The 22,702-nt window shown below is 44.7% G+C and overlaps 1 protein-coding gene and 1 pseudogene across 1 annotated transcript; both read right to left on the minus strand.

Moving 5' to 3' along the window:
* Nucleotides 1–4,962: 4,962 nt before the first annotated feature.
* LOC131763264 (small ribosomal subunit protein eS7-like) lies at nucleotides 4,963–5,787 on the minus strand (annotated as a pseudogene).
* Nucleotides 5,788–20,458: 14,671 nt separating this feature from the next.
* IQCF3 (IQ motif containing F3) lies at nucleotides 20,459–21,854 on the minus strand. The gene is made up of 3 exons (XM_059075319.1): nucleotides 21,837–21,854; nucleotides 21,622–21,669; nucleotides 20,459–20,857 (listed from the first exon to the last, which is right to left on the minus strand). Exons 1-3 carry the CDS (start codon nucleotides 21,852–21,854, stop codon nucleotides 20,459–20,461), a joined length of 465 nt encoding a protein of 154 aa, XP_058931302.1.
* Nucleotides 21,855–22,702: the final 848 nt, after the last annotated feature.

Genomic DNA, 22,702 nt, shown 5'->3' on the forward strand with positions numbered 1-22,702 from the left:
GGGAACTATGACCTGTCCACTTCCCTTCTGTCAGAGATGTATCTGAACTCAGAGTGGAAAGATAGGGCACTTGGGTGCTGTCCCTCCAGTGAGGCCCATCCACATCCTTTCACATTATCAGTCAACACAGGAGGGCAGGAGGGACCATGGCAGGATAGCTCCATACAGCTCTCTAGTGTCTCCTCAGACTTAGCACTCCCTGTCTTCCCTGGATTCAAGTTTCAGTGCCTCAGTATGCCATAGGAAACTAGAGAGACTAGATGAATCTAGAAAGCAGTAAAATTTAAAAAAAGCTTAAAATTAATTAAATAGAAAACAAAAATGAGTGGTGGAAGCTAAATTTAAAAGCTGATATTTTTCAAATTACTTTCAAATTACTGCCTCTGTGCTGGGTCTCAGAGCATGTGAGATTCTTCGTGAGCCCTTTAAGAACAGTCTGTTTCCCACAGCCCTCCAGCTTTCCCCCACAGAAGGCCCGCTGGACTTCAAAGCCAGAAATTCTGGGGGCTCATCATCCCGGTGCAGGATCCCCAGGCAAAGGAGCCCTGTGTGGGGCTCAGGCCCCTCACTCCTTGGGGAGAACCTCTGTAATCATTATTATCCTTTTGTTTGTGGGTTGTCACCCTGGAGTGTGGGTCTTGACTATACTGACTCCACTCCTCCCACCCATCTCATTGTGGTTCCTTCTTCATATCTTTAGTTGTGGAAAACCGTTTCTGCTAATCTTTAGGTCATTCTCATAGATAGCCGCTTTGTAAATAGTTGTAATTTTGGTATTCTTGTGTGAGGAGGTGAGCTCAGGGTCTTCCTACTTCACCATCTTGGTCACACCTTCAGATTAGCATTTCTTAATGTTTATTGCCTGAGTTATTGATTACTCTGATTATTTCTAAGCAGAGAATTGTTTTAAAAAATTTTTTATTGGAGTATAGTTGACTTACAATGTTGTGTTACTTTCAGGTGTACAGCAAAGTGAATCGGTTATACATATATATATATATATATACCCACTCCTTTTTTTTTTTTTTTAAGATTCTTTTCCCATATAGGCCATTACAGAGTATGGAATAGAGTTCCCAGTGCTACAGAGTAGGTCCTTATTATCTATTTTATATATAGTAGTGTGTATATGTCAGTCCCAATCTCCCAATTTATCTTCCCCTCCCCCTTATCCCCTGGTAACCATAAATTTGTTTTCTACATCTGTGACTTTTACCCTTTTTTTTTAAGATTCCACATATAAGCAATATCATATGATATTTGTCTTTCTGTGTCTGACTTACTTCACTCAGTATGACAATCTCTAGGTCCAACCATGTTGCTGCAAATGGAATTATTTTGTTCTTTTTTATGGCTGTGTAATATTTCATTGTATATATGTACCATATCTTCTTTATCCATTCCTCTGTTGATGGACATTTAGGTTGCTTCCATGTCGTGGCTATTGTAAATAGTACTTCAATGAACATTTTCGTGCATGTATCTTTTTCTTTTTTTAAGATTTTTTTGATGTGGACCATTGTTAAAGTCTTCATTGAATTTGTTACAATATTGCTTCTGCTTTATGTTTTGGTTTTTGGCTGCGAGGCATGTGGGATCTTAGCTCCCTGACCAGGGGTTGAACCCACACCCCCTACATTGGAAGGCAAAGTCTTAACCACTTAACCACCAGGGAAGTCCCTGCATGTATCTTTTTGAACTATGGTTTTCTCCAGGTATATGCCTAGGTGTGGGATTGCTGGGTCATATGGTAGTTCTATTTCTAGTTTTTTAAGGGAAATCCATACTGTTCTCCATAGTGGCTGCACCAATTTACATTCCCACCAGAAGTGTAGGAGGGTTCCCTTTTCTCCACACCCTCTCCAGCATTTATTGTTTGTAGATTTTTTGATGATGGCCATTCTGACTGGTGTGAGGTGATACCTCATTGTAGTTCTGATTTGCGTTCCTCTAATAACTAGTGAGCATCTTTTCATGTGATTTTTGGCCATCCATATGTCTTCTTTATAGAAATGTCTATTTAGATCTTCTGCCCATTTTTTGATTGGGTTACTTGTTTATTTGACATTAAGCTGCACAAGTTGTTTGTATGTTTTGGAGATTAATCCCTTGTTGGTTGCTTCATCTGCAAATATTGTCTCCCATTCTGAAGGTTGTCTTTTTGTTTTGTTTATGCTTTCCTTTGCTGTGCAAAAGATTTAAAGTTGAATTAGATGCCATTTATTATTTTTGTTTTTTATTTTCATCACTCTAAGAGGTGGATCAAAAAAGATCTTGCTGCAATTTATGTTATAGAGTGTTCTGCCCATGTTTTCCTCTAAGAGTATTATAGTGTCTGGCCTTACATTTAGGTCTTTAATCCATTTTGAGTTTATTTATTTTTTATTTTTAATCTTTTTGCGGTACATGGGCCTCTCACTGTTGTGGCCTCTCCCATTGTGGAGCACAGGCTCAGCGGCCATGGCTCAGGGGCCTAGCTGCTCCACGGCATGTGGGATCTTCCCGGACCGGGGCATGAACCTGTGTCCCCTGCATCGGCAGGTGGACTCCCAACCACTGTGCCACCAGGGAAGCCCCATGCCTCCATTCTTTTTCTGAGATCTTGAATCATCTTTACTATCATCACTCTGAATTCTTTTTCAGGTAGATTGCTTATCTTCTCTTCACTTAGTTGTTTTTGTAGGTTTTTATCTTGCTCCTTCGTCTGCAACGTATTTCTTTGTCATCTCGTTTTGTCAAACTCACTGTGTTTGTGGTCTCCCTTCCACAGGCTGCAGAACTATACTTCCTCTGGTGTCTGCCCCCTTGGTGGGTGAGGTTGGTCCAGAGGCTTGTGCCATTTTTCCCTTGATAGGGGGTTTGACTGGTGTTGTGGTGATCAGAGCCTGCCCTAGAAATTGAGCGGGGCCTCCCCTTTGCTCTGTGGTTGTCACTGACCTGTCAGGGGTGGGGCCTGCTCCCTAGCTGTTGGAGTAGAGGCCCAAAGATCTGTTTCTTAGCTGTGATTCTGATCTGCAGTGTGAGGTATGTGGGATTGGAGCACTCCCACTGGGAGAGAAGTCAGTGTATTCCTTCTCTGAAGCTGTGAATATGCTCTGTTGTATCCCCTTCTGCCCATTGTGAGGGCTCACAAAGTATATTGTTGACACTGCTCTCAGTCCCACCTTAACTGTGTGTATGCTGGCAATCAGCCCTGTTGACTCTCAGGTGTTGTTTTCACCCAGCCACCGGCGCAGGTCCACTGAGGTCAGGTCCCAGGACTGCAGTACTTGTACACCTGGACCTGCTGTAGGAGCTAAGGAGGCAGCTCAAACTCTGGTCTGGCCCAATCCCCGTGAGTACATGCCCACAGAGCCCACAGCTGCTAAAGCCAGACCCGTGGCAGCTGCAAGAGCACTTGTCCTTTCAGATGTTTCACAGGCGCTGAATTAGGGAAGGCATCAGTGGAGGTGTAACTCCGCAGTTTATGCAGCCCCAAGGAGAATTTTCAGCTCTTCTTTCTTAGTCACACAGTCCCTGAGGATCAGCTGTGGTTTCAGCCCCTCCTCTGGGCAGATTTCCTAGTGGGGGTAGTTATCCACATCCTCCTGGGACAGCAGAGCAGGTCCTGACACCCACTGGTGAATTTCCTAGTAGAAAGAGCTATCTGTGCCCTCCTGGGACAGTGGGGTAGGTCCTGTGGCCCACTGGCAGAATTCCTAGTTTCGGGAGCTGTCCACACCTTTCCAGGTCAGCAGGGGTGGGTTCTGTGACCCGCTGGCAGAATTCCTAGTTTTGGGAGCTGTCCACGCCCTCCTGGGTCAGTAGGGGTGGGGTCTAGTGTCTGCCTGCAGGTTTGGAAGAGGCGGCCAGTGCCCACCTCTGGAGCCCAAGATGGCGGTGGCTACTCGCACCTGCCCCCAGAACTCCTGTAGGCAGTGTCCTGTTGCCTGGGAGCGCTCACAGGGGTAGAAGTTCTTAGGATGTTCCCTCTCCTCTTCTCATGCGCCTCCCAATAATGGTTCCTTGCCTCTCTGGTGGGCCCAGGCTTCTTCCTAGTACACCCTCAGTTGCTGTGGCCCAACCTCTTCAGGCTCTTTCTGCACCTAACCCTGGTCCTCTCTCTGGGACTGAGCTTAGGAGTCTGAGCTTTAGTACTCGACCCTCAACCTCACTAACACAGGAGTATCTCAGGTTTGAGAGTGTAGGGTGGGGGTGCTGACCCTCTGTGCAGGTTAGTCTCCATTTTGCCTTTCACAAACCGGTTGCTGCTTCCCCCTTTAGGCTCCCAAACTCCCCTTCCGACCTAATTTCTCCACTTGTGAGAAACCTTCCCAAGGTGCAGGAAACTTTCCTCCTTCACAGCTCCCTCCCCAGGGTGCAGCCCTGTCCTGATTCCTTCTTTTTCTTTTTCCTTTTGTCCTACCCAGTTACATGGAGGTTTTCTTGTCTTTTTGGACATCTGAGGTCTTCTGTTGGCATTCAGTAGCTGTTCTGTGTGAATCATTCTGCATAGATCTATTTTCAATGTTTCTGTGGAGGGAGGTGAACTCTACTTCCTATTCCTCGGCCATTGTGATTGAGCAGTGACTTTCTAATACCTTAATTCTTCCTACATATATTAGTTGCTTTCTAAGGAAGATATTTCTCTTCTCTTTAAATTTTTTTTCATTTATTAATTTATATTGGTGTGAACTGATGGGTTCCTATTTAATTCTATAGGTTATAATCTGCTATCATCATAATTTTGGTGCTCAAATTGACCCAGATTTGGCCACTGGGAGCCCTTCAGCCTGGCTTCTGTGTTCTTTTCACATGTCCCCCTCACCTTTGATTATTTCTTACACCAAGATATTACAGACTTGGAAGAAATAGAAAATATATATTGGTCTTTGCCCCTAGACCCTGGTACAGAGCTCCTGAAAACCTTGTAATTCCGGGTTTTTTTTAATTATAAATAATACATTATTTAGTCATTTTTGTTTACAACTGAAACAATGGGAATTCAAAATTAATATACTTACTCATGAACTTCTTAGAGACACCAGAAAATGTTTCAACTTTTTACTCCACATTGTTCTGCTGTGCTTTATCCAAATGAACCTTTATGAGCCAGCTGCCATCCAGTTTCTTGCAGATTCTCTTGCCCACAATCTCACTTGGGAAAACCAAGTCCTCCAGGATCACATCATGCACAGCTGTCAGAGTGCAGCTCCTGGGATGTTTGCTTATTTTTTGTATGGCTTTTTCGAGTTGGCTTAGGCAGAATTCTCCTCTGAGTGACAAAGACAACATGTCTCCTGCTGAACTTCTTCTACAACTCACACAATAGCCGGACCTGGAGTTTCTGCAAAGATTTCAATTGAGGAATGAGAACAAAAGTTATAATAGCTTTCCAACCACCACTGACTTCAATGTCCTTGGCAGTTTTTTTTTTTTTTTTTTTTTTTTTTTTTTTTTTTTTTTTTTGCGGTACACAGGCCTCTCACTGTTGTGGCCTCTCAAGTTGTGGAGCACAGGCTCCGGACGCGCAGGCTCAGAGGCCATGGCTCACGGGTCCAGCCGCTCTGTGGCATGTGGGATCTTCCCGGACCGGGGCATGGACCCGCGTCCCCTGCATCAGCAAGTGGACTCTCAACCACCGCGCCACCAGGGAAGCCCTCCTTGGCAATTTTGATGTTCAGCTCTCGCAGCTGGGCCTTGAGGTCTGAGTTCATCTCCAGCTCCACGAGGGCCTGGAAGATGCCAGACTTGAACTCCCAGCTTCTCACAACTGGGCTTCATGATCTTCACACTGGAGCTGGACATGGCCTTGAACTTACAAAGGAGGCTAACTAACATTTGTTCCTCAGCTCCCCCACACTTGGACATCTAGGGAGAGGCCTAGGTCTTGGGAGAGGCCTAGGTCTCAGGAGAGCTCGTTAAATCCCAGAGGCAGAGGGGAAAAGGTGGGAATAGTGTCAGTAGAGAAATTGGAAGAACCACAGAGAAACGGTGGAAGCCTAGAGTCCCAGGAAGCACCCTTGTATTTTCTTAAGTGATAACAGCACTAGGAGCATCTTTTTTTCTGATATTTGGTCTTTGAACCGGATCCTGACACAGAGCTTCTGAAATTCTTATAATTTCCTGGATGATAGGCATATCCTTTGTTCTAATGAGGTGAGTCTGAGAGAGATCCTGGATGGACTAACGATGAAGGCTGGTCATTAAAAAGATCAATATATAATCAGAGTGTGGAATTTTCAGCTTTACACCCCCTTTTCTTTAGAAGGGAAAGGACTGAAATAGGGTTTTTCAAAAGTGTCAAAAATTAAGTGTTTTGTATGAGTAGTAAAGGAGACACACAGGAGAAAGACTCATAGGAGGCAGAAACTGACCTTTTCCCATTCAGAAGGGGAAGAATTGTAGATTTTTCTAACGTAGTGGTATTCCCTAGAAGAGTTGCCACAGTATCACCTGGAAACTTGTTAGAAATACTCATTCTTGGGAACATGATACACTGAATCAGAAATGGTGAGTGGGGGCTTCCCTGGTAGTGCAGTGGTTGAGAATCCGCCCCTCAATGCAGGGGATACAGGTTCAAGCCCTGGCCTGGGAAGATCCCACATGCCATGGAGCAACTAAGCCTGTGCGCCACACTACTGAGCCTGTGCTCTAGAGCCCATGTGCCACAACTACCAAAGCCTGCGCGCCTAGAGTCCATGCTCCACAACAAGAGAAGCCTGTGCACCACAATGAAGAGTAGCCCCCACTCGCCGCAACTAGAGAAAGACCACGTGCAGCAACGAAGACCCAATGCAGCCAAAAAGAAAAAAAAAAAAGAAATGGTGAGTGGGGCCCAGCAATCTGCTTTAATGAGACCCTCCACATCACCGGGACTGTTGATAAAGTTCAAAAAACATTGCCCTATTTCTCTCTTACTTTCAACACCCAAGATAGGAACTCTTCATGAGAATATTGACCACTTTCTTCAGGGGGCAGAGCTAAGAGGTTATCTTGGAGTGAAGGCTACCACAGACATGCTTTGCGTAAGTGGAGTAGAGAGCAAGGGAAGGACCTGACTAGTTCATCTATTCTCCTCATGCAGTTGTTTCATGAATGGCTGGTGACTGCCCACGGTTTCCTCCTGCTGACTTGTTGAACTAGGCAAATGATAAAATTCCACATTGGCTCACAGGTGACCAATCCATGATTAGATTCACACGCAGGCCATTCTAATTATAGATGACTAGCTGATTTATTCATAATTCCATAGCACTTCTCTTTTTTACCACACTACACAGCATTACAAGAATGTTCTGGTCTTCTGGGTGCATTAAGTGAGAGATAATCCCATGTTTATTGTAAGAATTTCCTAGGCATATCTTTTGCCAAGTTTCTAACTCAAAAACCCCTTCCTGAAAAGCAACTTACATAAAATTCAATCTCCTTTAAGTGTTTCTTAATTTGCTGAGATCTCCTACTCCTTTGTTATCTGTCTTATTAGCAAGCCAACTTCAGTGAAAATGGAGATTTACTGGCTCACAAAAGTAATAATTCCCATACTATAGTGAGTGGTAGCCTCAGGCATGGCATGATCCAGAGGCCCAAAGGAATCCTTAGGACTTAGTCCCTCTCTTTCCATCTTTTGGTTCTACTTTCCTCTGTGTTGGCTCCATTCTCAGCAAGCTACTTCCATGTGGTGTCCCCCAGCAGCTCTGGTTTTGTAATTCTTACAGCCATCAATCCTAGTAGTTCCACCATGGCACCACAACTAAGTCCCAGTGGCCTGGCTTGCATCATGTGCATATCCCTGAACCAATCACTGTGGCCATATACATAAATTATTCCAACATTCCTCTAAGTAGTTGTACATGCTAGGCTGGTGCCTCCATCACCCAGGAGCAATCATGTGGGTGCCCTACATGGGAATTCTCCACCCGTCCTTGTGGGGCTTCTAGGGATGAGGGGTAATCAGGGCTCAGAAGAGCAGAGCTGTGTCTGAGGATGGACAGGTTAAAGAAAATGATCTCTGCCAGCAATTTACAGATCAGAAAATCCCGTGTGTCAGAGAAACAGCTACAAGGAGACATAACATTATAAGGGTTGACGGAGGAAGGCAGAGACTGAGGGAGAAAGATACTGGGGAACATAAAGAGATAATTATAATCACAGTGAAAGACAAGATTATGAAGGACAGACAGAGAGGGAGACACAGAGACAGCAATGAAGACCAACAAAGCTAGAGAACAGTATGCCCAGATGAATGGAGACACAGTAACAGCTACTCCTTCCACCACCCAGCACACACACACACACACACACACACACACACACACACACACACACGCACACACAGAAACACTGCCAGAGAGAAATAAAAATTCAAAGAGGATGAGAAAGACATGTCTTTGGGGTATGAGGGATTTGGGGTGGTTGATGAGAGAACCATTCATTCAGGGATGGTGGGACAGTTGTTTCTAGGGAGAAAGATTTGAGTCATGGTAAAGCCACACCAGGGCCTGGATAGAACTGTGTATTCATTCATTACCTAAATATTTACTGAAACAACAAAAAGACAACCACAACACAATTAAAAATTTTTTTCAAAACTTGAATAGATTTTTCTCCTAGAGAAGATACACAAATGACCAACAAGCACATTGAGATGCCCAACATCACTCATCATAAGAGAAATGCAAAAGAAAACACAATGAGACACCAGTTCACACTTACTAGGATGGTTAGAATTTTCTTTAAAAGGAAAATAACAAGAGTTGGCAAGGATATAGAAATATTGGAACACTTGTATATTGCTGATGGGATGTAAAATGGGGTAGTTACTAAGTATTTATAGTGGCATTATTCACAACAGCCAAAAGGTGCAGACAGTCCAAATACCTATCAAGAGTGGATAAACAAAATGTAGCATATCCATATAATGGATATATACTCTACTATAAAAAGTAATGAAGTACTGACACATGCTACAACGTGGATGAACCTTGAAAACATCATGTTAATTGAAAGAAACCAGACACAAAATATTGCATGATTCCACACTAGGTAAAGCTATGGAGACAGAATGAAGATTGGTGGCTGCCAGTGGCTGGAGTAGCAGGTACTGGGGAGTGATTGCTTTTTGGGTATGGGGTTTTCTTTTAGGACAATAAAAATATTTTAGAAATTGATATACATAATAGTGGTTGCTTAACACTCTGAATGTACTAAATGCCACTGAATATTATGTGGTTAATATAAAAATGGTTATGTGGACTTCACTTATTTGTGCGATGTGATGGTCAGTCAGGTGAGGCCACATGAGAATAGGAGAGGCACAGGAAACAAGGGTTACTGTACTTATAGATCCTAGAGAAGAGGTCACCACCTCATGTCACACAGGGTCAGAGGACAAGCATCAGGTACTGGGCAAGTGGCAGAGGATGGGTGAGGAAAGAACTTCTGCCATGGTCTCTCTTGCAGGAGGAAAGACAAGGTTGGACAGGGTAAACAGTTCAGGATTGGCTAGGTTGAGTAATTCGGGTGAGCTCTATGTTATAGGGGTGGTCCCCAGATGCCTGGTACCTGGACCTTGGATCTGGAATCTGGATCGGTGATGATTAAGGCACTGCAGTATTGCCCTCTGGGGTGCACAGGCCTGAGAGAGGAAGTAAGACTCTGGATTGGTTGGTTTGCAAATCATAGGCATGCTCCAGGCTGAGTCCTTTGCCATCTTAAAGAACTGGCCAGTCCTGGGAGGGGTAGTCTACCCAAGCCAGAAAGGAATGTTCAAAAATGATGTCAAAATGTCATAATATACAGAAAGTTAAAATATACAGCCAATAACATATTGAAAGAGAGAGAGAGGGAGAGAGAACCAACTGTTCTTGATCCTGGGAACACAGCACTGAACCCAGAGTCCCTGCTCATTTGGAGCTCACCTCTCATGGAGGGGGAACAGAAAACAGAGAGGTAAGATAACCTTGGTAGGGATGAGCACTGAAATAGGAAAGCAGAGTCAGGAGCTAGCGTATACAGTAGTGGGAGGGAAAGCTATTTCAATAAGGTGGTCAAATCAAAGGAGGTCTCCCTGGAAGGAACATGGAGCAGAGACAAATCTGAATGGAGTGAGGGCTCCACCTGCAAGAAGACAATCCAAGGAAAGGTGGCAGCAAGAGCAAAGCACTGCGATGTGAGGGTGCTGGGTTGTTTTTGATATTAGCAGAGCCGCCACGGAGGGCATTGAGAGAGTGAGATGGCCAAGGCCAGACTGTGTGGGCCTATGTAGACCCCAGGCGTGTGGGGGCATTTTGGAATTGGTCTAAAGTGAATGAGAATGCTCTTGGATTGGAAGAATTAACATTGTTAAAATGGCCATGCTACCCCAAACAATCTACAGATTTAACTCAATCACTGTCAAATTACCCATGACATTTTTCACAGAACTAGAGCAAATAATCCTAAAATTTATATGGAACTATAAAAGACCCAGGATTGCCAAGTAATCCTGAGGAAAAAGAACAAAGCAGGAAGCATAACCCTGCCAGACTTCAGACAATACTACAAAGCTACAATAATCAAAACAACATGGTACTGGCCCAAAACAGACCTATGGAGCAAGGGAACAGAATAGAGAACCCAGAAATCAACCCATACACCTAAGGTCAATTAATTTTCGACAAAGTAGGCAAGAATATATAATGGGGAAAAGACAGTTTCTTCAGCAAGTGGTGTTGACAAAGTTGCACAGCCCCATGTAAATCAACGAAGTTAGAACACACCCTCACACCATACACAAAAATAAACTCCAAATGGCTAAAGACTTAAATATAAGACACGACGCCATAAAACTCTTACTATGGAACACAGGTAAAACATTCTCTGTACCAGTGTTTTCTTAGGTCAGTCTCCCCAGGCAATAGAAATAAAAGCAATAAACAAATGGGACCTAATCAAACTTAGAAGCTTTTGCACAGCAAAGGAAACCATGAGCAAAATGAAATCATAACCATACACCACACTATGAAGGAGTTGACCTGGAGCTGGCTGACATGGCAGCTTTGCAACTTCATGTCTCCTACCCATGGCAGACATTACTAATCAACCACAGACCCCGCTCATCCCACAGCTGGCTCTTAGAATCCTCCTTCATATGAGACCCCAGACAACCTCAAAGCTGACCTGTGAGATTCCCAATATCTGCCATCATTTATCTTGACCCTTCACTGAGACAAGGACCTCTTGAAGCTTGCCTGACAGAGATCTTGTGACACAGTGTTGGAACTGATCTGATCATTTCTTTATTGGGAAGGTGATGCAGTCTCTAATCTGACAGATCTGTGATTCCAGAGAGATCTCAAGCTCAAGTCCTAGCTAGCTCGCTGTGAACTCGTAGCTGCCCTGGAAAAAGCCACGGTTTTGACATGTATGCCTGCGTCAGTAGGCCTGGACAATGTGGGAAGCACGGAGCAAAGGGCAGTAACAAAGGTGGATGCGTTGCATGCGACCAGGACCGTAGCCTGACCACTGCCCATTTTTGCCAAGTGTAATACTCCAGCACACCCTGCTCCTTCTTCTCCAGCAGCTCTGCCAGCTTCTGTTTCCACCAGTACTGAATAACACACGCTCTGAGTGCCGCGTGCAGCAGTGTGACGCACCAGGGTGCCCCGCCACCAGGCCTGGATCTTTATGGTTTTCCGCTCTTCACCTCCCTTTTGAGGGAGGGCCTGCAGGAAAAAGACGGACACTCAGGAAATGTTCCCAACCCACCTGAGCCCTGGTGTGAGCCAGGAAGGGGTCCTGATCCTTTATCAACAATGGCACCTTCCTCAGAAGTTTGTGAGCACTGGGCAGGCCACTGGCTGGAGCCTGAAGACCAGATAGGTGTCCTGTCTCTGCCACTCTTGGTTAACAGACACATCACAGTTGAACTCTTGAGTCTCAGGGTCCTCAACTGTAACATGGGGCACAACTGCCCTAGCTGTCACCTGGTTCCTTGGACCTGGTTGGCCAGTCTAGAACAAGAACACCACGAACTATGGGTCAAAGGGTTATTCTGTTGTGCCTGGGCCTGACCACCTACCTGGGAAGCATATCACTTCCCTTCAGACCTCACCCACAGGCTGGAGAAAGGGCATCCTTTGCTCTCCTTTCATGCCTGAGTCCAGCTCCAATGCACAGCCTGCTGTCTCCCTCTGTCAACTCACAGGATTAGAAGTTTGGGACTTCCCTTGTGGTGCAGTGGTTAAGAATCCACCTGCCAATGCAGGGGACATGGGTTCGAACCCTGGTCCAGGAAGATCCCACATGCCACGGAGCAACTAAGCCCGTGTGCCACAACTACTGAGCCTGCGCTTGACAGCCTGTGCTCCACAATGAGAGAAGGCACCAAAATGAGAAGCCTGCACACCACAATGAAGAGTAGCCCCTGCTTGCTGCAACTAGAGAAAGCCTGAGTGCAGCAACAGAGACCCAACACAGCCAAAAATAAATAAATAAATAATTTTTTTTTTTTTTTTTAAAGAAGTTTGTCTGACCTACACAGTTTGGAGCCTTTCTCGTTTATTCCTCACTTTCACTTCTTTTGGTTCTCACATCTTGAACTTCAGTTAACACACATACATGTACTCATGTAAACAGACACATGCTCCCACACGGTTCTAGACTTGGGCTTCCCTGTAGTTGACTCTGCATCCCCCAAACACAGCCCTCTCACCCCTCTCCCCAGCTTGGCATAGTCTGGTTCCCAATTGTCAGGGTTTCTTCTCCCTATAACCAAGTCTCCATATCTCAGTCACACCCACCCTTCTCAGACTGAGAAGGAACTAGGACAAAAGGACAACCAGGGATGAGTCAATTCCTATTCATTCCAGTTCTGGATAGGACAACCATTCATCGTGGTTGGCCTGGGTCACTCTCAGTTCATGATTGTTGCTCCTGAGCAATAATTCATAGCACTATCTTTCACTCACAAATGTATCCTGCTTTTGATGACAAATTGCCTGATCATCTCATGCTATGGACCATAGAGAAGACAACCACGACTCCTGGCTGACCTTGTTTAGACATGTTGCAGGTTGGGGTGCCCCTCAACTTTGAGGCTTTCTATCAGCCTGCCTTTGGTGGAGGGGATGGAAGGGGTGAAGGTGGAGGCTCTTCTCTCTTTGTCTTTTTTTCTTTTTTGTTCATCAAGGGGGTTTCATCAACATTCTTCAGTAATCAGAGTTTAGAGGGGAAAGATATGGGTAGGTTGTTCTTTGTAAAATTCTGTGCCGAGTCCACCACGTACTTAACCTCCTGCCTTGCCCAAAGACCCTAGATGTAGGCTGTGTATCCTTAGTCAAATGTGCAAATCCACCTTCCCCTTCCTGCAACTTTGGGTACACTGGCTCTCTCTTACATAACATCAAATGCCCATGACTTGGAAATAGATGGTTCAAATTCCTCAGGTCTGCGATCCCCTAAATTTCCCAGAGTTAGGAGGTAGATGGTTCTATCGCTCTGAGGGCTGTACTCTTCCTTGAGATCCATACAAGTTGTTGTAAATATCAGTAGTTTATTTCATTTTTTAAAATAAATAAATTTATTTATTTATTTATGGCTGTGTTGGGTCTTTGTTGCTGCATGTGGGCTTTCTCTACTGTTGGACAGTGGGGGCTACTCTTCGTTGCAGTGCACAGGCTTCTCATTGCGGTGGCTTCTCTTGTTGTGGAGCACAGGCTCTAGGCACGCGGGCTTCCGTAGTTGTGGCACACGGGCTCAGTAGTTGTGGGTCGTGTGATCTAGAGCGTAGGCTCAGTAGTTGTGGTGCATGGGCTTAGTTGCTCTGTGGCATGTGGGATCTTCCTGGACCAGGGCTCGAACCTGTGCCCCCTGCATTGGCAGGTGGATTCTTTTTTGTTTTTCCATTTATTTGTACATTTACTGTGATTATTGATAAAGACATTTTGTATCATCTTACAACATGCTGTTTATTTTACTTGCTTTTTTATTGAATTTTATTTTATTTTTATACAGCAGTTCTTATTAGTTATCTATTTTATACATATTAGTGTATATATGTCAATCTCAACCTCCCAGTTCATCTCACCACCACCACCTGACCCGCCACTTTCCCCCCTAGGTGTCCATACATTTGTTCTCTACATCTGTGTCTCTATTTTTTCCCTGCAAACTGGTTCATCTGTACCATTTTTCTAGGTTCCTCATATATGTGTTAATATATGACATTTGTTTTTCTCTTTCTTACTTCACCCTGCATGACAGTCTCTAGCTTCATCCACATCTCTACAAATGACCCAATTGCGTTCCTTTTTATGGTTCAGTAATATTCCATTGTATATATGTACCACATCTTCTTTATCCATTCGTCTGTCTATGGGCATTTTAGGTTGCTTCCATGACCTGGCTATTGTAAAATAGTGCTATTATGGTTTTCTCTGGGTATATGCCCAGTAGTGGGATTGCTGGGTCATATGGTAATTCTATTTTTAGTTTTTTAAGGAACCTCCATACTGTTCTCCATAGTGGCTGTATCCATTTACATTCCCACCAACAGTGCAAGAGGGTTCCCTTTTCTCCACACCCTCTCCAGAACTTGTTGTTTGTAGATTTTCTGATGATACCCATTCTAACTGGTGTGATACCTCATTGTAGTTTTAATTTGCATTTCTCTAATAATTAGTGATGGTGAGCAGCTCTTTAATATTATATATAAAATAGATGCTTCTTGACCATCTGTATGTCTTCTTTGGAGAAATGTCTATTTAGGTCTTCTGCCCATTTTTGGATTGGGTTGCTTGTTTTTTTTCATGTTGAACTGCATGAGCTGTTTTTATATTTTGGAGATTAATCCTTTGCCCATTGATTCGTTTGCAAATATTTTCTCCCATTCTGAGTGCTGTCTTTTTGTCTTGTTTATGGTTTCCTTTGCTGTGCAAAAGCTTTTAAGTTTCATGAGGTCCCATTTGTTTATTTTTGTTTTTATTTCCATTGCTCTAGGAGGTGGGTCAAAAAAGATCTTGCTGTGATTTATTTCAAAGAGTGTTCTTACTGTGTTTTCCTCTAAGAGTTTTATAGTGTCCAGTCTCACATTTAGGTCTCTAATCCATTTTGAATTTATTTTTGTGTATGGTGTTAGGGAGTGTTCTAATTTCATTCTTTTACATGTAGCTGTCCAATTTTCCCAGCAGCACTTATTGAAAAGACTGTCTTTTCTCCATTGTATATCCTTGCCTCCTTTGTCATAGATTAGTTGACCATAGGTGCGTGGGTTTATCTCTGGGCTTTCTATCCTGTTCCATTGATCTATATTTCTGTTTCTGTACCAGTACCATATTGTCTTGATTACTGTAGCTTTGTAGTATAGTCTGAAGTCAGGGAGTCTGATTCCTCCAGCTCTGTTTTTTTCCCTCAAGACTGCTTTGGCTATTCAGGGTCTTTTGTGTCTCCATACAAACTTTAAGATTTTTTGTTCTAGTTCTGTAAAAAATGCCAGTGGTAATTTGATAGGGATTGCACTGTATCTGTAAATCGCTTTGGGTAGTATAGACATTTTCATAATATTGATTCTTCCAATCCAAGAACATGGTATATCTCTCCATCTGTTTGTGTCATCTTTGATTTCCTTCATCAGTGTCTTATAGTTTTCTGAGTACAGGTCTTTCACCTCCTTAGATAGGTTTATCCCTAGGTATTTTATTCTTTTTGTTGCAATGGTGAATGGGAGTGTTTCCTTAATTTCTCTTTCTGGCAGGTGGATTCTTAACCACTGCACCACCAGGGAAGTACCGTTCATTTCTTTTTATTGCTGAGCAGTATACCATGGTATGAATGTACTACAATTTATTTAGTCATTCACCCATTTGGGTTGTCTCCAAGTTTTTGGCTATTATCCAACTTTGAAATATTGTACATGTTTTTGTTTGAACATAGGTTTTCAATTCTCTTGGGTATATATCTAGAAGTGTGGGTTATTGGTAATTCTATAATTAACTTTTGAGAGACCACTAAACTGTTTTCCACAGCAGTTACCCCATTTTACATTCCTATGAGCAATCTGTGAGAAATCTAGTTTTTCCAATCTTCACTATCTGCTATATTGTAGATATTGCTGTATTGCAGAGATGGAGCCAACAGCATTTCATGATGGATTGATGTGGGAGGGAAATGAATGGAGGTAAGTAAAAAGGAGTATTCAGAGAGGAATTTGAATCAAACAGATTGGGTGAATGGTCAAGTGAAGTAATTTTGGTCTTTTTTTTCTTTTTTGCCGCACCGCGCAGTATGTGGGATCTTAGTTCCCTGACCAGGGATCAAACCTGTGCTCCCTGCAGTGAAAATGCAGATTCTTAGCCACTGGACCGCCAGGGAAGTCCCTAATTTTGGTTATCTCTGCCAACAGTCTCTCATTAAGTACTCTTGATGAGTATCGTTTCTGTGGAGTTGGGGGTAAGGGATGCCCAACTGGAGTGAGTTTAGGAAAGAATGGGGGGAGTGGAAGGGGAGACAGTGACAACATATTTTGCTATGAGGAGATATAAGAACTGGAATAGGAGTTAGTCAAGGATGGACTTTTTAAATATGGGGGATAGTTTGTATGCTGATGGGAATCATTTGGTGAAAAGGTGGAAACTGATTTAGAGAAAAATGAAATTACAGGATGACATCATTGCAAAGGGAAGAGGTGATAGAGAGCAAAAGAAAAAGAAGAGCGCAAGAAGAGCAAAGTGGAGGGGGTGGCCTCAGATGGGGCAAAGAATTCATTTCAACTCAAGAAAGGCAAAAAGTGTGGTGCAAATGATTCTGAGGTGGAGGATGAGATGATAGGAAGATGGGGTTCCAGTCTGCTGCTCTTTGCTTGGTTAAGTGTGTGGTAACATTATCATTTGAGGTTAAGAGGAAAAAGGGAGAACTGACCATTTGAAGAGAATTGTATGCAAGAATGTAAGATCTTCAGGTCAAGATGCAAGCTTATAACCTATTTACAAAACAGAAATACAGTCACAGATATAGAAAACAAACTTACGGTTACCAAGGGGTAAGGGAGGGAGGGATAAACTGGGAGATTGGGATTGACATATACACACTATTATATATAAAACAGATAACTAATAAGAACCTACTGTATTGCACAGGGAACTCTGCTCAATACTCTGTCATGACCTATATAGGAAGAGAATCTAAAAAAGAATGGGTATATGTACATGTATGGCTGATTCACTTCGCTGTACAGCAGAAACTAACACAACATTGTAAATCAACTATACTCCAATAAAAATTAATTTTTTAAAAAAGCAAGCTTATAGAGAAGTATCTTGAGAAGTTTGTCCATCTGTCGTCCTGAATAGAAACCCCAACCATGCAGTATGGTGATTTGTTTCTCTTCAGGGAAGTTCAGCTCTTCTGGTGCAAGATGAAGTAGGTGAAGGGTTGCATTCATCCAAAGGTGGAGAGAGAGAGGTCAAATGGTGGTAAAATTGTAAAAGAATGCTTAATAGACAATGGGGCAAGGGGTGAAAGCATGACGGCATGATGGGCAGTAAAATACTGTTAAGGTCAATCTCTGGGAAGTTCCTAGGACTGAAGAAACATTTGGAGTGATGCATAAGAATCAACAGCTCTAACACAGGGGTTGACAGACTTATTCTATAAAGGGCCAAATAGTATCTTAGGCTTGTTGTCTGTACAGTCTCTGTCAAAACCACTCAAATGTAGGTCATAGTTTTTTTACCTCTGCTCTAAAGGATAGAAGGCAAAACTCAGAGACTGGGGTAACTGAAATTATTATTATTGCTGTTATCAGTTTTGAGTGGTGACAAGTGTCACTAAACAGGATCCCATGGGGCCTTCCTGGGACAGACACCCCCCACCCATGTCCTTTGCCTGCCTCTTGTCTGTAAAAACAACTGTAGCTAAAGAATAAATTTAGGGCTTCCCTGGTGGCACAGTGGTTAAGAATCTGCCTGCCAATGCAGGGGACACGGGTTCAAGCCCTGGTCTGGGAAGATCCCACATGCCACAGAGCAACTAGGCCCATGTGCCACAACTACTGAGCCTGTGCTCTAGAGCCCATGAGCCACAACTACTGAGCCTGCATGCCACAACTGCTGAAGCCCACGTGCCTAGAGCCTGTGCTCTGCAACAAGAGAAGCCACTGCAATGTGAAGCCCACACACTGCAACAAAGAGTAGCCCCTGCTCGCTGCAACCAGAAGAAGCCCGCGTGCAGCAGCAAAGACTGAACGCAGCCAAAAATAAATAAATAAATTTATTTTAAAAAAGAATAAATTTTATCAGAAAATTTTAAAAAATGCAAAAACAAAGGCAAGCAGTCAAACAAGACAAAATAATAGTAGTTTAGCCATTAAACAAAGTCAAGGACCTTTAGTTCCTCCTTGAGGGCTAGGGATAATATTCTGAGCCATATCTTTTCATCTGTTTTACAGATACTGAAACCCCCACCAGGTGGAAGAAGTTAACTGTATGCTGCCCACAAGCACATAGACCCCAGACCGGTTGGAACCAAAAGGTTCATGATGTTGACTCCTGGTTTCTCACCACCAACTAATCAATAGAATGTCCATGATCTGATCATGTACCCTGCAACCCTCTCCTCAGCATGTAGCCCCTTCCTCTTTTCCCTATACTGTCTTTGAACAAAATGTAAAGAGTGAGGAATTGGTTGTTTGGGATATGAGTCCACCTTCCCCCCAGGGTTGCCAACTTCCTCAGTAAAGCTATCTTTCTTTTTACCTAACACTTGTCTCTCAGTATTGGATTGTTTTTTTAAATTTTTTTGGCTGTGTTGGGTCTTTGTAGCTGCACACTGGGTTTCTCTAGTTGTGGCAAGCGGGGGCTACTCTTTGTTGCTGTGCGTGGGCTTCTCATTGCAGTGGCTTCTCTTGTTGCAGAGCACAGGATCTAGGCGTGTGAGCTTCAGTAGTTGTGGCACATGGGCTCAGTAGTTGTGGCTTGTGGGCTCTAGAACGCAGGCTCAGTAGTTGTGGCGCACGGGCTTAGTTGCTCCGCGGCATGTGGGATCTTCCCAGACCAGGGATTGAACTTGTGTCCCCTGTATTGGCAGGTGGATTTTTAACCACTGCACCATCAGGGAAGTCCCTTGTCTCTCAGTATTGGATTTTTAAACGACAAGCAGCTGAACCTAAGTTTGGTAACACAAGCACTAGGGGAATACCACCCAAGTGTGGTGAGCATTTGTTACCACCGAGATAAGTACAGAGATTGAGAATAAGCATTCAGACACTTTTAAAGCAATTTGAAATAGTAATTTTATGTCTGTTTTAATCATTAAAAACAAGCCTTGTATTCTGCATGCCTTTCCTTTTTTTTTTTCCGGTACGCAGCCCTCTCACTGTTGTGGCCTCTCCTGTTGCGGAGCACAGGCTCCAGACATGCAGGCTCAGTGGCCATGGCTCACGGGCCCAGCCGCTCCACGGCATGTGGGATCTTCCCGGACTGGGGCACAAACCCATGTCCCCTGCATTGGCAGGCGGACTCTCAACCACTGAGCCACCAGGGAAGCCCTCCATTTATTTTTATCATAATTTATTTCTTTGTTTTACAAAATAATCAGTCTATGATGGATTGGACATTAAAAAGTGGTCCTTCCCCACAGACAGCTTCAGAAGCCAAGGTCTTTAGTGTGATCACAGGAGTGAAGGACTAAGCTAGGGTGGAAGTCAAAATCGCTGGAGGTGAGAGGCAAGGGGCTTGGGGGCATCATCCGGTCAATGTTGAAGTCACTAAGAATGGTGTCATACATAGGGTGGAGGTGGTTGATATCAGTGGGAGCCCTATTTGTGTTCAGTACTCTAGAGAAGCTAGCACTGAGGAGGGAGGAGGGAGACAGAACTGAGGTTCCTTAAGATCATGATATCCGCTACTTCCCAAAGAAAACAGCATCCAAATTAGCATGAAGGTTGCAAAACCTTGTGTCCAGTCATCACTCAGGCCAGCCTCCTGTGCTTTCTATCTTCCCAGGAGAGCCAGACAAGTGTCTGACTTCGGTCTGGGACTTGCCAAACAGAAAGTCAGTGGGTGTAACCCCAGCTGGGCCCTGACAGTAGGCTGAGAGAGTGTGGCGTGGCCTCACTCTCAATAAGAGTAGGTACCCAGTCTTCAGGAATATAAAGCCCAATGCCTCCCAATTGCAAGTTTAGGAGACAAGACTGATGCTGGGACTGTGGAATGAGACCCCTGGCTCTGCATATATGAGGTCAGCCTCAGGCAGCAATTTCTGATTTGCATAGAGTGAGTGGCATATGGCCACTGTGAGTCCAGAACAGGGGCCACAGGTACTGAGGGGTCGGGGTGGGGATGGGAGGGAGAGATACCTATATTAAAGTATTTCCCCAAGTAGAAGAGGAGGGGCAGGGCCTGAATCTTTGGGGGTCCCCATCCTGTGGGAGTCACTGAAACACACAAAACCTGGTCAGACATTTACTGGGGTGGTGGAACCAGCTCTCCATCTTACAGTACTCTTAGACTGACAGGATTTCAATATGGAACTCCGGCTGGTTGTAAGTGCCTTCATATTGTGCCTGTGAAACAACACTGGTCTGAAAGGTGAAGCAGCTCTTTGGAGCTTGGAGTATGCAGACAGCGTTGCACACTTGGCAATAACGTTGATGGCACTGCCACATGCGAACCCAGGACTGGAGCCTGACTGCCGCCTGCTCCTGGATTACATAGTTCTTCAATGAGATCTGCCGCCGCTTATACACTTGCCTCCACAGGACTGTTCTCCACCAGGACTGAATCATCCAGGCCCTGAGGGCGGCTGCCAGCAGGGTCCTACGCACCAGGATGCCACGCCACCAGGCCTGGATCTTCCCAGCCGCCTTCTCTCTTGCTCTCTGGCGTTGTTTTGCAAGAAGCAACTAACCAAGCAAAGCAGAGGACTCCCAGTGAATTTGTCACCATCAACCACAGCTCTGGTGTCTGCCACAAAGGACCTCTGATCTCCCCTCTTAACAATCAGCCTTTTCCCTGGTGGTTCTGAGGACCCAGGAGACCTGGGTGGGGTTTTGGCTCTAATTCTATCTTGTCTGTGGCCATGAACACATCTGCTCACCCTCTGAGTCACAGTGTTTTTGTCTATCAAATGGGTATATGCTTGCCCTGTGGTCTTCACAAGTTCATGAAATCAGTGAAAACACTTTATGATCCAGGAGACCCGTCATGGATGTGAGGAACCAAAGGGTCCTCATAAGGATGAACTTGTGCATTTGCAGCTTGCATCTCAGCCCAAATTCCAGCCTGTGGTGCTGCCTCCTGACGCTTCACACCATGTCACAGTCCCTTGGCGTCTTCCCCACCTCAATTCTTTTGACTTCCACTACTATCCCTCAGTCACCCTCATATCCTTCTAGGCCCAGACTGCCCTTTCTCCAGCTCTTCATTTCTCACTGTGCTGTGTCCTACCTTCCAGGTTGCCTGTGGGTATCCTGATTCCTTGCTTCTCTGTCTCTCTCCCCTGCATCCTTTACACAGCTCACCCAGAATAGGGAAGGAATTTACAAGGACAGGAGGGCAACACTGGGCTGACTCCTATGAGACTAGTGATGGAGTCTTTACTTCCAAGGACCCTGGGGTCAGAGGGCCAATGATCTGTGGTTCTCTTATGCTCCTGGGTCCCACCTACCTTTTTTTGCCTCTCTTTCTCTAGAGCATCATTATCTGGTTCAGACTTCTGCAATCAGAATGTAGGGAGAAAGTATGAGTGAGGACTAGCCTCTGTGCAAAGTCTCCATAGCCCCAGCTCCCTGTTCCTTCCCTTGGTCCTTTGAAGTCATCTAGTGCTTCCCTCTGCTATGGGACAACTCCCTACCCCCGAGGAAGGGAGTGTGTAAGTCTTACACAGCATTTACTGCCCATGGTTTGGGGGCAGTGGTTCAGGTGTTCCCATCCCCCTCTGGTCGCTGCTCCATTGGCCCTGGCAGAGGCAGGCAGGATGGTAGCTGAGAAGATAGCCATGATGTCACAAGGGCAACTATGACCCAGGGACCATATTGCCTTCTCCAGGCTCAAACTTGTTGGATAAAGTGGAAACACCTGCCCATTTCCCTCCTGCCAGGGATGGACCAGGGTCTTTGGTAGAACCACAGCCCCTGAGAGTCTGTCTTGTCCCAAGAAGGATCTCTGGTCTGGTCCACCCACAATATTGTCCTGTCCTCAGCCGCTGAGTAGAGCAGCTCACACAGTGCAGAGGAAGGTGGATGGGCTCAGGCTGCTCCCCATGCCCTCCTGCTTTCTCTGCCATGGTGCCCTTCTTCAGTGGGTGAGAAAGTCCTTCTTCAATGGGGAGCAGTGTGGGTATGGACAGTGAGCAGAAGGGGCCAAGGAAGGTTTGGGATGGATGTACCTCAGACAATTTCTACTCCCTCCCTCCAGCTGCTGTAATCCCCTGTCCTTCTTTAGCTGTTGGGTTCCACTTAGCAAGTCAATATATGTTCCTTATAACAAAACAAGACTTTTCATCCTCTCTGAAACAGTGGGTTGGAGGAATTTCCCAAATGGTCATTACCTAGGAGACAGGTAATATCCCAGACTTCTCTGGTAGTGGCAGTGGTCATATTTTAAAGTCAATTAGGGGGACTTCCCCGCTGGTCCAGGGCTTAAGACTTTGCCTTCCAGTGCAGGGGTTGTGGGTTCAATCCATGGTCAGGGAGCTAAGATCCCACATGCCTCGTGGCCAAAAAACCAAAACATAAAACAGAAGCAAA

The sequence above is a fragment of the Kogia breviceps genome, chromosome 10 (genome assembly GCF_026419965.1).
Source record: "Kogia breviceps isolate mKogBre1 chromosome 10, mKogBre1 haplotype 1, whole genome shotgun sequence".
NCBI lineage: Eukaryota > Metazoa > Chordata > Mammalia > Artiodactyla > Physeteridae > Kogia > Kogia breviceps.